Source organism: Sorex fumeus, unplaced genomic scaffold, assembly GCF_029834395.1.
Source record: "Sorex fumeus unplaced genomic scaffold, SorFum_2.1 ptg000024l, whole genome shotgun sequence".
Taxonomy (NCBI): domain Eukaryota; kingdom Metazoa; phylum Chordata; class Mammalia; order Eulipotyphla; family Soricidae; genus Sorex; species Sorex fumeus.
In genome coordinates this window covers 23,489,129-23,503,964 of record NW_026606081.1, presented here as the reverse complement: position 1 = coordinate 23,503,964, position 14,836 = coordinate 23,489,129, and the positions used below count along the sequence as shown (strand labels likewise).

Genomic DNA, 14,836 nt, shown 5'->3' with positions numbered 1-14,836 from the left:
GGGATGCCTGGTGGTTGTTGGTGGGGCCCTCTCAGGTCACTACTTGGTTGATGGCGGAGTGGCCTTCTTGCCATCCTTCTCTGCAGGAGCCAAGGAAGAGGAAGGAAGGTGTGGAGAATTTGGGAAGGTGGGGGAGGCGCTTCTGTGATTTTTCACTGGTCTCTACTATGCCAGAATCTCGAACAGTATAACGCTAGTGAAATATATGAATACTTTTGTCGATTTTTAATGGATTTATGCTTTTTATGGTTTCAGTTTTCATACATTCGAATTTAATTTTACATATGTGTCTCTAACAGGGATTGGGGGATCATAGTAAATCACTGAATATTTAAAATAGCATAAATTGATATTTCTACCAAATTTGGGGAAATCTTGATTGTTGTAGACATCTACCCACAGTACATCTTGATTGAGGTTCTCAATGATAAGGCATGTTTCAGATTCCTGAGGACTAATTCAAAGTGCGTGTTCTGTAGAGAGATTGCTAAGGCTGAATCTGACCATATTTTGCCATCGTCATTACCTGTTTGCAGACTGCACATGTTATGCGAATTGGAGCACAGCATCAAACCGCTTTTTCACCAGTCTCTGGGTGACGATCTCCAGGAAGAGTCTCTGAACTGGGCAGCGCGGCTGGAGATGACTCAGAATTCCTACCGGGCCAAGGAGCCCGTCCTGGCTCTCCGGAGGGCGCTCTTGAGCCTCAGCAGAAGGTTTGCATGAACTTTTTCAATAATTGTGAATTTAGTATTCTATTTCATAATACTCAGAATTTATTTTTTACTTCTGGGTCTTATTTTTTATATGTATGAAGTAAAATGGTTTTATTTAGGAAATATGACAAGAAAAAGGCCGAGAGAGAAAGGGGGTGAGAGTGACTGAGGGGGCGGGGGATCCGGTGAGAAGCGGGCCACACCCCAAAGTCGGGGCATGTGGAGTGTTCCCTGGTCTCTGCTTTTCCTATTCGAGTCTAGGTGTGATAGATGCAGAGCTTAAGCCTCATTTTTGCATACTGTTTTTTTTGTTTCGTTTTGTTTTGTTTTTGTTTTTACTTTTTGGGTCACACCCGGCGATGCTCAGGCATTACTCCTGGCTTTGTACTCAGGAATCACTCCTGGCGGTGCTCAGGGGACCATATGGGATGCCGGGAATCGAACCCTGGTCGGCTGCATGCAAGGCAAACACCCTACCTGCTGTGCTATTGCTCCAGCCCCTGCATATCGTTTTATCCTTTTAAAAGTTAAAATTATGTCTAAGCCTATTTTAAAGGTCAGTAATGACCTTGCAGACTCATAATTGAGAAAAGAAAAGAATACAGCTCTCTCTCTCTATATATATATATATATTTTGGGCTGAAGCCATAGCACAGCGGTAGGATGTTTGCCTTGCACACTGCCAGCCTGGCCGAGCCGGGTTCAATTCCTCCGTCCCTCTCAGAGAGCCCAGCAAGCTACCGAGAGTATCTCGCCCACACGGCAAAGCCTGGCAAGCTACCCGTGACGTATTCGAGATGCCAAACATGGTAACAACAAGTCTTACAATGGACACGTTACTGGGCCCACTTGAGCAAATCGATGAACAACGGGAGGACAGTGCTACAGTGCATTAAAGTTAAATCCACCTGGGACAGAGCAGTCGTGCAGCGGGGAAGGCCCGCTGGTTCAGCAGGTTGCCCGTGGCCAGCCCGGGTCCCTCCCTGGAACCTCCGTGGTTTCCCCAGCCCCTTTGATGAGTGACCCTGGAGCTCAGTAAGCCCAGAGCGTCACTACTTGTTGGCCCAGAACCCAGAAGGGAGTAACAGTAATGGAGTCAGTCGATCTCTTTTGTTTCCTTGGGAACATCGCATCAGGGAACTTCCTTACTGAAGCTGTTGAGAGAAGGTGACTGTGCTGTCCCCTCCCTGTCCTCTCCCATCCCCTAGACCCGACTTCAGTGGACTGATCGGCGAGTGCTGGCTGCAGAGCGCCCGGGTCGCGCGGAAAGCCGGCCACCACCAGACGGCCTACAACGCGCTCCTCAACGCCGGGGAGTCGCGGCTTGCTGAGCTGCACGTGGAGAGGGCCAAGTGGCTGTGGTCCAAGGTAGGACCTGGGGCGCGCTGTTTGGAGAGACTGAGGCAGGTCTGTGCTTTCTCCAGAGAGGCTGACTGGTGGAGTGCTCCTCTCCCAAAGGCAGGCTCAGTTTCTGTCATTACTCTTCGGCGTTTAGGAAGAATGGCTCCTCCCATGCTCTAGTCCCGAAAGTTCTTCCTGTTTTAAGACCAGAAGTGTGGTTCTTTCCATTTCCACTTGTCCTTTTAGTTTCGAATGAGGGAAACAGCCACTTGTTGGGTTTGCATTTACTTTATCACTTGGTGTTTGCATTAGGTGCTCGGTAATGCCGTTGATGAAGGTAACAGGGTTTCTTCCCTCCTCAGTGGGTCAGGCCTAGGGGCTCACCAGGGGCGCAATGGGGGTCACCTGGTGTTGCAGGCAGGGCTCACTTCAGAGCAGAGGCCCCAGCAACACTTCCATGAACGCTGAGGGATGAGATGGGGTTGTTTTTTTAATTCACTTTCGGGGGGGAGGAGCCGGGCCGTGGGTGTTTCTGGTGATGCTTGGGGGTCACCAGGGGTCAGCCCAGAGGGGCTTTCCATGTATGAACTACTGTGCAGGTAGCTTATGTATTCTCATTCCTATCGTGACTCTGAAGTCAGTACTGGACAGACACATCAGCCTCTGTGCGTGGCCCCATGCACCCGTAGCTGCTGTCCCCCGGGATCAGGCCGGCCTACGTGTCTGGAAGGACAGTGGAGGTGCCTCCTGCATGGAGGGGATCGGAGCACGTGTTGCACTGGGAACAGAGTCTCTTCTGAGCTAGTTCCAGCCTCTTACCAGGTGTTGTACTACCCGCACTCCATGTGTTAAAAATGCAGGCCCTTGTTCACTACTATCTACTTCCCCATCTCCTATATTTCCTTTTTTTTTTTTCAAATAAATAGAAAAGGGGGCTGGACAGACATTACAGTGTAGGGTGCTTACCTTGCACGTCACCGACCCAGGCTCAATTCCCAGTGCCCACAGCCTGCCAGGAATGGTCCCTCAGCACATAGCCAGGAGTAAGCCTGTAGCACTGCTCGGTGCTACAGGCTTACTCCCAAACTGCAAATAAGAATTAATTTTTTAAAAATTTCTCCCCGGTATTACTCAGGGCTGCTTTCGCCCGCTTACAGGGGTCACTCCGGGGAGTGCTGGGGGGCTGTGTGGGGCCTCTCAGACGCGGGGGCCTGCGCTCACCCCTGTCCGTTGCCTTCCGCCCCTGCACCCACGCTCTCTCACACGGGCTCTGATCACAGCCTCGCGAACAGACACCAGCAGCGTCTTGGACCCTCTCCTCACTCCTCTTACATCCAGCTGCCATAGGCTCATCTTTTTCAAAAAGTCGCGGAGGCGACTCGCATTTGTACCCACACTTGATACATTGGAATTCTATTAGTAGTGTTTTAGGGTTCTCACTATTTCTCTTTGAAACCCAAATTCTTATAGTCTGGCTTCCCTAAGGTATGCAGTGACTCGTACTGCTTTTCTAATTCAAGCTCCTCAGAGTCTTCTTCGTGCCTTTGTGACCACGCCACATTCTCTGCAGCACTCGAGGCCCTCTGGGGCAGCGGTCAGGCTTCCTCTCAGCTTTGTCACCTTCACGCAGGCTCCCAGTTAGCCGTCAGCTGAAGTAAGACGTACTTGCCTTTCTCCCCGTCCAGACAGTGGTAATCCCTCTTTCCATGAGGAGTCTGCACTGAATCCCTGCAGGGAAGACTTCTTCATTCCTTGAGTCTCCTCATGGGCACCTTATTCTAACTGTTGCCCTCCTCTGCGTCCCAGATTTCATATAGCTTTAGGAGATTTTTTCCCCCTCTGTCTTCATAATAGTCATATGTAGTCCTTAAGATGTAGCATATTTCGATTACTTGACATGGTGTGTTTTACCCATGAACTTTAAAAAAAAGATTATTTGGGGCCACATCCAGCCTCCTTGGGTACTACTCTGGTATTTTGTAATTACAATGTTTTTAGCCAGAGATTTTTATTTATTTATTTTTGTTTATCCTTGGGTATCTACATGTATCTGGTTCCTTGTACGTTGTAAATGAATGAATGAATATAAATTAAGAAATCTTCCTTTTTTAGAATTATTCTCTCACAAGAGGGAATAAGAGGTAAACTTGAAATTACCAGTAGATTTTTATACTAAGGTAGCCAGTGATCTTAACTGAACAGTGTATCATAAAAACTTTCAGTACTAAAATTTTTGTCTTCAGAAAGTAGAAAATTGTTCTTAAATTAAAAGACTTGTTCCCTTTCCTTTTGTTTTCTTTAGGGTGATGTTCACCAGGCACTGATTGTTCTTCAGAAGGGTGTAGAATTGTGTTTTCCCGAAAACAAAACCCCAGCTGAGACTAAGAACAAGTTGATCCAGGGCAGAGCTATGTTACTCGTGGGCCGATTTATGGAAGAAACTGCAAACTTTGAAAGCAACGCTGTTATGAAAAAATATAAGGCAAGTGTACATAGAATATAGTTTTGGTTGGAAACTCTGGGGTATTTTTTCCTTTGAAAATGGATAAAATGATTTTAGAATATGAAAGAGTCAAATTCTGACAGAAAGCCTTTTTACTGAGGGTCTGTCATCATCAAGTTCTAAGCTTATAGTAGCCAGTGGGTGGAGGGATATTTGGTTCTCCCTTGAGAAATGCTAATCACTCCCGTGATCTCATCCGAACCCTGTTTTAGGGGAATACCCAGCCTTGGGCCTATAGCTGTGGTCATGTTTTGGAAAGAGGGGTGTGGGGAATTATGTCTTGGAAATTCTCATATGATGATTTCTGATCATTGATACAGCCATACATAAAATACTTAGGGGTTTTCTTGGTGGGTTTTTTGGTTGGTTGGTTGGTTGGTTGGTTGGTTGGTTGGTTGGTTGGTTTTGCGGGTCCAGGGCACATCCTGCCATGCTTAGAGCTTACTCCTGACTCTGTGCTCAGGGCTCATGGCCCAACTATGATGATGAGGCTGGAACTGGGGTTGGTCGCACGTAGAGCTGGTGCCTTTCCCGCTGCACTCCCTCTGTAGCCCCAGGATTTGTGCGAGTTAATGTGAGTGAATTCTATTTCCCAAATACATTTTAAGAAATATTGCTGGAGAAGAGGATGGACAGAGAAGAAGGTAGATGATGAAACCAGATTGGAAATATTTGGGGGAGAAAGCATGCTGTTTTTCTTCCTTTCTCTGCTTCTGTGATTAGATAGGAAAATCTCTTCGTCCCTTGGCTGGGGACATTGGTCCAGTGTCTTCCCGACACACCGTCGTGTCACTCCCACCTCTGCTTACAGGCAGCTCTGCCTCTGTCAGGTCCAGGGACAGGCTCAGGGACAGCTCGAGGGCTGACGCTGTCAGGCCCTGATCTGAAGTCCGTTCAGGTCCGCAGAAAGAGCAGAATTTCAGGGGCTGGGAACTTCGCTCAAAGCACTTGGCCATGGTCACTCAGCACCTCCAGGTGTGACACAAAATCAACACAAAACGAGCAGAGCAGAGTTTCTTTAAAAACATTTTTTCTAGTTATTCTCTGTATTTTCTACTGTATTTAAGATAATATATTAAATTAACAAACCTCACAAATATTTACTTATTTTGAAGCTGTACCCCAAAGTTCCTGGGCCGTGATGAGGCAGAGAATCTGCTCTGGGCCTGGCCTGGCGTCCCCCAGACCCAGCAGGCCCCCGGCCCTTTAGTTGTCCCAGCTCTACAGGAGGGGGACAGACCAAAGGACTAAAGGGGGGGCTGGCCAGGAGGGAGAAAATGTGGAAGTCGGTCATGTCTCCCAAAGGAAGTGGCGGAAACATACCCGGAAAACACAGACAGGTATGAACCAAAATACAAAACAAACAAACAAACACTGTCCTCCGTTGTTCATCAATTTGCTCAAGCGGGCCCAGTAACATCTCCATTGTGAGACTTCGTTGTTACTGTGTCACGGGGAGCTTGCCAGGCTTTGCCGCTCAGGCGAGATACTCTCGGTAGCTTGCCGAGCTCTCCAAGAGGGGTGGAGGAATCGAACCCGGCTCGGCCAGGCTGGCAGCGCGCAAGGCAAACACCCTACCGCTGTGAACCAAAATATAATAACAGTAATCAAAGTGGCAGTGTAAATGGTATTTTTCTTCTTAAATGTCAAATCATCCCATTATATTTGATTTCGGGCCATCCTGTGGGAAGTGCTGCAAAGATGTTGTCTTACGGGGTCTGCGCTAAGTTCCAGTCTGCCTCGGACCCAACTCTGCCTTCACAGGGTCCCATCCTTCTGGATCTCCTGGATCTGTTCACTTTCCTTCCCAGCACGCTGTGCTTTGGTCATGCGAGTCTCCTGTGTTCTCTTTCCAGGATGTGACCTTGTTTCTGCCCGAGTGGGAGGACGGCCACTTCTACCTCGCCAAGTACTATGACAAACTCATGCCCATGGTTACAGACAATAAGATGGAAAAGCAGGGTGATCTCATCCGGTACATCGTCCTGCATTTCGGAAAGTGAGTATTTGCTGATCAATCACATGCCACCAGGATACTTGGGTGTTTGCTACGACCTGTCTTCCCATTGCTTTGCCACTTGGTCAGTCGGCCGCCTTAAATGAAACCATTTCCCTTTTGGTAGGGAAGCATTCGCAGCCTGGCCTATCCCTGCTGGTCCTTGGAAGCCAGCATAGCTACACAGAACAGCACGTAAGGGTTCATGTGTGCCAGAGCAGTCATGCCAGGCACGTGCTCTGCCCCTGGGCCATCCGCATGGCCCCTGTAAATGTTTCCATGATAATATTTCCCTTATGAAAACAAGACTTTTTTTATCATAAATATATGAACGCACATATATCTGAAAATTCATTAAGACTGGGATCTGAAAGATTGGTGTATTGACTTAATGGTGAGTCTGAGTTTAAACCACAGTGTCTCTTGCTTGAGGTGACCCTGAGAGCCTCCTAGTCTGAACACCATGAGGGGCCGACAGTAGCAGGACTAGAGATACTGAACGGAAGTGAGTGCCCTTCTCACCTCAGACCTCAGGCCCTGCTAGCGGTTCAGAAGACCTAAGTCTGTTGTACGTAATTTTTAATGGACTGTTTTCTTCTAGGCCTCCCGCTGAGTAGTAGGCTATATGAAAATAGTTTCAGTATGAGACTTTGGCTGGAGAAATAGCACAGTGGGCAAAGCACTTGCCTTGTGTGCAGCCGGCCTGAGTTCTATCCCCGGTATTCTGTATGGTCCCCTGAGCACTGCCAGGAGGAATCCCTGAGTGCAGAGCCAGGAGTAACCACTGGGCATCACCAGGTGTGGCCCCAAGCCAAACACATAAAAATATGATACTTGTACAAAGAGGTTCTCTGTCAGAGTACATAATAGATAAAATATAAATATATAATCTGTTTCATATGATGGTGTTTATTTGCACAGATTATTAATTTGGAAGACATTCTTTTCATACCCATGTATTATTGCTTTACATGGCAGGGTTATTTCAGAGTAATAAAGTAATTAAACTTGTCTGTTTTTACGTACTTGGGCTTCTCAGCTTAATATTTTCATGAATTTAGCAGATACTTGTTTAGCAGTGATAATGGGATTGCAAGCTCTGGACAAGCCTTTTTCTTCTCCAAATAGAATTCAATTTGATAAAATCCAAAACTATTTTTATTACTATTAATAATAAAGACTTATTAGAGTTTTTGATATGTACAAAATTTAGGCCTACCATAAAATTCTTCAATGCATTGTTTAAGAAAGTCAGACTGTTTTTGGTTCTGTCCCACACCTGGCAGTGCCCAGGGCTTGTTCCTGGCCCAGTGCTTCAGGATCAGCCGTGATGGAAGCGGCCGTGGGTAAGCGCCAGGCCTGCTCTTCCAGCTCTCCGGCCCCAGCAGACTTTTATTGTAGAACATTCTGCTCTTAGTAATAAAAATACGTCATTTGAATATTTCAAGGAATAAACTTAGCTATTGAGATATCTGGCCCCTGGAGTGATATAACATTAGTATAAATTGAGTTACCAGTTGCCTTCAAGGAGCCAGAGAGTTCAGTTAGAGAAATCATTGGACATTTAAATAATGGAATGTGATGGAATTTATAATTCAATAAAAAAATATCAGAAATACTTTTCTGATCATATCAAGGCAACTAAATGTGAAATCGTGGCCTTTGGATAAATCTGTTTTGTTTGGGAGCCCTACTCAGAGGTGCTCATGGACCTTACTGTGCTGGAGGTATATTATAAACACAAATTTGTGTTTATTTGCAGGAGATATTGCCCAGGGCAGGAGGCAGAGAGGTAGTACAGCGGGTAAGGAAACTTGCCTTGCTTGCTTGCATGTAGCTGCCCTGGTTTGGATTCCTCCCCTACTTACGGTTCGTTGAGCACTGCCAAGAGTGATGCTGGAGCACGGAGACAGGAATAGGCCCAGAGCACTGCCTGGGGAGGTCCCCAGGCAAGCAAACAAAAATCCCAAGCGAGTGTTGCTACATGCGGAGCACATCCTCCTGACTTCTCAGCTCTGGCTGGACTTGACTTCGGGGAAACTGAGTGAAAGCTCAAGCCACTGACTTTCTGATTGGCACAGTATGCTTGGCCCTGCAATGCTATAGCCTTTTGGCTGGTTTCATGAAGAAGGCAAGATTTGTAGATTCATGGAGGGAGTTCAAAGAGAGGACAGTACTAAATTTTCACAGGTTTGGCAGAGAAACAGTGTTGAGTGATTTGTATAGAGAATGAGGAGATTGGACACAATGGGCATGAATCCTGGTGAATAGAGAGACCAAGATTTGAAAGCTTATCTCAAAAGGAAGGAGGATTATAAATGTTGGAATACACAATTTTTATAAGATCTTAATTCATAATTCCTAAGTTCTTAATTGCAAGTGATTAATTCCAGGTTTTATTTATTACTTTTGTCGGGGGGTCACACCCGGCGGTGCACAGGGGCTACTCCTGTCTCATGCACTCAGGAATTACTCTTGGCGTTGCTCGGCGAACCATATGGGATGCTGGGAATCAAACCTGGGTCAGCCGCATGCAAGGCAAATGCCCTACCCACTGTGCTATCGCTCCAGTCCCTAAGCCCAGTTTTTAAACAGAAGGGAGATCAGTGGACATGTCAAGTTAGTCCAGAATTTATTGGTGGAAAGAAATGAGGAATTTGGGAGAATCAATGTTACTGTAATTTCTTGAAACTGAATAATCAGACTTGCTGTAGGCTTTTGGCCAAGGGATGCAAATTGAAGGCATAGATCCTCGGAACAATTTGAAAAAAGAATCTAGCTCACATGATAATTCAAAGAGCATTGTTCATCTACTTCATTGCAGATCTCTCCAGTATGGAAACCAGTTCATCTATCAGTCGATGCCGCGAATGTTATCACTATGGCTAGATTTTGGTGCTAAGGCATACGAATGGGACAAAGGTATATTCTTTTATGTAAAACTTGTAAGAGGGGGGCTGGCAGGGTGTTTGCCTTGCACAAGGCCAACCCGGGTTTGATTCCCAGCATCCCATATGGTCCTTCAGCACCGTGCATCTCTGGGTGTGACCCAAAAAAGAAAAGAAAAAAAACTTGTAAGAGACTAACAAAAATTATAACTGTGTTATTTTACCAGACTTGGTTTGGCAACCTAATTTACTATAAGCTAGGAATAGATTTAATAATTTATTTCTTGTGTAAGTGTGAGCAAGACGGGGTGGAGGCGGAGAGAGCGACCCCTCAACTTAAGCAGTGGCACTGTCTGCATATGAGAGTCAGGAATTACTCCTGGCAGTCCTCAGCCAACCATATGGAATGCCAGGAATCGAACCCGGGACAGCCGCATGCCAGGCCTCACTGTTGTACTATTGCTCCGGCCCCAAATTTGCTCTTTTTTAATGAACTTTACACCTGATGAAGATAGTAGTTTAAGCCAATCACTTACACTGTGGTAAATTGTTCCACTTTCCAATGGATATTAATAGCCCTTGAATTAGTTAATGGCTCTAAACCTTATTTTTACACTTTGGCAGGGGCAATTGCCTCTTTACAAATTGACAAGTGATAACAACATTTGGGTAGGGATTAATTTCAGCAAATTGTTTCGAAACAGTTTTTTTCTATGGAATGAACTGATTCTCCTGTTTCCTTTTAATTTTCCTCTCTCCCCTAGCTGGCCGCTCTGATCGGGTACAAATGAGAAACGACCTTGCCAAGATAAACAAGGTCATAACGGAGCACACAAACCACTTAGCCCCCTACCAGTTTCTGACTGCTTTTTCACAGTTGATCTCCCGAATTTGTCATTCTCACGATGAGGTTTTTGTCGTCCTGATGGAAATCGTAGCCAAAGTCTTTCTGGCGTACCCCCAGCAGGCAATGTGGATGATGACGGCTGTGTCCAAGGTGAGCAGACCCTCCCCTATACAGGTTCTGTTCTCTTCCCTTATTTCAGATTGTTGTAAAACAAATTTTTTAACTTGATAAAAAGAAACTCTACATCTCACTTAACAATTCTGGAATATTTCTCATATTAAGTGCTTTTGCATTATCGTGTGTGGACTTGGTCTCTTGGTTGGTATCTGAAACTTGGTCACAACATCATGACCGCTGTGTTTATAATAAGATAATTAGCATGCATTCTCTTTATGAAGTTTAGTGTACCACTTGCGCTTGGTATAAAATGGCAACCTGGGTTTTTTCCAAATATTTAATCTGAGGAGCTAGCGCGATAGCACAGAAAGTAGGACGTTTGCCTTGCACGCGGCCAACTCAGGTTCAATTCCCAACATCTCATATGGTCCCCTGCGTAGCGCCATGGGTAATTCATGAGTATAAAACAAGGAGTAACCCCTGTGTATCTCTGGGTGTGAACCAAAAAGCAAAAAATATATTTATATATATATTTAATCTAAAATATATTAACTAAAACTTGGTTTTCTTATTAATGATAATTTATTAGCAATAATAAAATATATTAGAGAATTTAGAAAATAGATGTAAAAATAAAATTTACACCTACTGTTCAGTATGGGCTAGAGCCATAGCACAGCGGGTAGGGCATTTGCCTTGCACATGGCCAACCTGGGTTCAAGTCTTTGGTCCCTCTCGGAGAGCCTGGCAAGCTACCAAGAGTTTCCCGCCCACATGGCAGAGCCTGGCAAGCTCCCCATGTCATATTCAATATCCCAGAATTAGTAACAACAAGTCTCACAATGGAGACATTACTGGTGTCTGCTCAAGCAAATCAATGAACAACGGGAGGACAGTGCTACGGTGCTACTGTTCAGTATAACAATGTATTTTTATGTCTTTATTCTACATATATTTTTATTATTCATTTACTTAGTAGTTTTTAATTTTTACTTAGTGGTGATAGTTCAACTATCTCTCAGTTGAACTCAGTGTCTTACATATGTGAGGCATGCATTTTACCACAGAGTCGCATCTTCAATTAATTCTATGTATATTATATTTTGGTTTTGTTTTGGGCCCCCCCCCCCCCCAATGCTGGTCAGGCCTCGCTCCTGGCCAGGCTCGGGGAACCACGGGGGTGCCTGGGACTGTGCACAGCGAGCTCCCACCCCTCTGCTCTGTGTATATTTTAATGCTGAATTTGGCTTTTAGGGTTATGTAAATTTTTACTCCCATCAGTAGTATTGCCATTAGTATTTTTCCAAGTTACTAAGGTACAATTTGAATCATTAGGTAGCCATCTCTAGCAGCCTTTTTCATTTTTCTTCCCCTTTAACCCCCATGTTTTGTGATCATGCCTAGTCCCAGGACTTAGTCCTGGACCCCCCCTCCTGCTGCGACTCGGGGGCTGATTGTTAGCCTGGGCTGGCTCTGTCCGAGGAAAGTGCCTTGCTCCTTGTATGGTCTCTTCACCTGAAATTTATGCAATGGTCGTTGATCGTTAAGGTTGTTTTTCATTTATTTGCTGTTATGACTTATTTTCATACATCTATATCCATTCTTCATTATGATTAGTTTTTCAAGGTACATCCTAAGAAGAGAACTCAAGTCATATGATAGAAGTTTAGTTAGGTTTTTTTTTTTTTTTTTTTTTTGATGAGGGGGGCCTCACAGGCTGTGCACAGGGCTTACTCCTACAGGGGCCGGGGTACTGTATGTGGTACGGGGTATCTTTCCCGCTCAGGTGGCAGCCTCTCTACAGCTTTGACAGTACAGCCTAATGACTTCTGGGGAATTTCTATCAGTATGAACTGTCATCATGAATACTTTTGAAGTTGACTTTTGTCAAACAAAAAACCCCGTCATCTCTTCAAAATATTAATAAGACTGCATTAATAATATAGACTGCATTTCATTTTTCTCATGACAGTCGTCTTACCCTATGCGTGTGAACAGATGCAAAGAAATCCTAAATAAAGCAATTCAGATGAAAAAAACATTGGAAAAGTTTGTTGGAGATGCAACGCGCCTGACAGATAAGCTTCTCGAATTATGCAATAAGCCGGTACTACTATAAATCTGGTTGTAGAAATAAGATAGTTTTATTACCTTTAGTAGATAGACTTAACAATATGAAATGTCTGTATGATTTTGAACTGGTTTTATTTGATTAACTGAAAATTCTGGCATCTTTGCAAATCTCAAAATATTAAATTGTCTATCTGTATGTATGTATATGGGAGGACAGTGCAATACAGTGCAATATATATGTATGGGGGGTGGGGCAGGTTCTGGTGCTGGGACCAAACCCAGGGCCTCACACATCCAGGGAAGTGCTCTGCAGCGCGCGGTATCCGCAGCCCTCAAGCTAAATGTGTTTGGGGTGGGGAGTGGGCCTCTGAAGTAACATCCAGCATGCTTGGGGATCACTCCCAGCTGCACTAGGGATCAAATTGGGGGTGACAGGACGTAAAGCCAGCGCCTCAGCCCTGTACTGTCTCTCTGGACCCTAAACGCCTTCTGTAATGAGTGATGTGTTTTTCCTCTTTGCTGTTGTCACTTTCACTGCAGTCTACAGGGGTCACGCCTTGTGATGGGGGCTGTTGCCAGGGACCAAGCCTGGCAGCCTCACACAGCCCCTCTCCCACACCCCCAGCCTCTCAGATAATACACTTTAAAGATGTGCCTTTTTCCTTCACATTTAAAAAAAATATTCGTGTACATCCTCTTTCTCAAAGAATCTTTCCTTTCTAGCATTATTTTCTTCTGGAGGGTAAAATGGGGTTTCTAGAACTTACCGTATGCCCAGAGAAATTCATTTGTACTCCATTTCCCCCCAGGTGGATGGGAGTAGTTCCACGCTGAGCATGAGCACTCACTTTAAAATGCTGAAGCGTCTGGTGGAAGATGCAGCGTTCAGCGAGGTCCTCATTCCTCTGCAGTCAGTGATGATCCCCACCCTCCCTTCAATCCCAGGGACCCACGCCAACCACGACCCGTTTCCTGGGCACTGGGCCTACATTTCAGGCTTCGATGACACGGTAAATGTCAGCTTTGTGGAATGTTAACTTTAGTTTTAAAATTTCTTTAAATCAAACATTTTACTAGATTTAGAGTTTTTCTGAGGTGAAGTACATTTTATTTAGAAAGAAAGATGGTAAGAAATGCAGAAAAGCAAAACCCTTACGTTTATACAAAGTGAAGTCACAAAAATGTCATGTTGCCTTGTTTGGTATGACATCAAAAATTCATATGGAGAAGATTGGTACTTTACTGCCAACATCAAAAAGTATAATAGAGGTAGGGGGTATGGTGCCGCCAGCAGGTCACTCTGTACCTGTGAGGCGAGTGCATCAGCAGGCTCATGGCGCCTTCAGACTTCCAGATACCCCAAAATTGCCTCTGTGCCTTTGGCCAGACCCCAAAAACTTGGGGCAAAGTTTACCAAGAAAGTAAACGGCCAAAAGTTAAGTATGTGGGAAACACACCCACAGACCACCTCCGGCTCAGCTGTGTAATTGGAGGCAAGGCCTCTTTGGTTCCTGATTGAACTGCTTAATGGACATGATCCCAGAGACTCAGAAATGAATCTCAGAACCCAGTGGCTTTAGGTAGAAATGCGTCTGGTCTCTGCAGTAGGCTACCAGTGCTGGGCCAACCCAGGTGGGAATAGGTTTCGTGCCTTCGCCTGTTCCCCCTGGTGGCCCAGTGGCCGCCATCCGTCTGAGGCCACTGGATAGCCACATTTGGGCCCCCAGTGATGAGACACACAGGGCCTCATGGGATGGGGCTGGAGCCAGGCTTGTCCTCCCCACCCCAACGAGACCCCAAGTCATCACTCACGAATGGCCTCTCTGGCTCCTGATCAAGCTGCTTAACGGCCATGATCCCAGAGACTCAGAAACAAATCTCAAAACCCAGTGGCTTTTGGCAGAAATGCATCCGGACTCCACAGTACGTTACTGTCGCCGGGCCACCCCAGGGAGGAAAGGGTGTTGTCCCTCCGCCTGCTCCCTCTTGGCAACTTGGTGGCTGTCATCCTCCAGAGGCCAATGGACAGTCAGGCTTGGGCCTGCAGTGATGAAACTTGTTGGGCCTCACGGGATGGGGCGGGGGTGGAGCCGGGCCTGTCCTCCCCACCCCAACGAGACCCCAAGTCATCACCCACGAATGGCCTCTCTGGCTCCTCATCAAGCTGCTCAACGGCCTTGATCCCAGAGACTCAGAAACAAATCTCGAAACCCAGCGGCTTTTGGCAGAAATGTGTCCGGACCCCGCAGTAGGTTACTGTTGCCAGGCCACCCCAGGGGGGAATGGGTGCTGTCACTCCGCCTGCTCCCTCTTGGCAACTTGGTGGCTGTCATCCTCCAGAGGCCATTGGACAGT

The 14,836-nt window shown here is 45.9% G+C and overlaps 1 protein-coding gene across 1 annotated transcript in view; it reads left to right on the top strand.

The window, feature by feature from the left end:
• Positions 1-14,836, top strand: part of ATR (ATR serine/threonine kinase) — a 100,413-nt gene that overhangs the window by 65,128 nt on the left and 20,449 nt on the right. Inside the window, exons 33-40 of the mRNA XM_056113938.1 lie at positions 537-716; positions 1,925-2,084; positions 4,360-4,539; positions 6,417-6,559; positions 9,381-9,478; positions 10,209-10,441; positions 12,381-12,515; positions 13,291-13,491. Coding sequence (XP_055969913.1) covers positions 537-716; positions 1,925-2,084; positions 4,360-4,539; positions 6,417-6,559; positions 9,381-9,478; positions 10,209-10,441; positions 12,381-12,515; positions 13,291-13,491 — 1,330 coding nt within the window. The remainder of the gene's footprint in view (positions 1-536; positions 717-1,924; positions 2,085-4,359; positions 4,540-6,416; positions 6,560-9,380; positions 9,479-10,208; positions 10,442-12,380; positions 12,516-13,290; positions 13,492-14,836) is intronic.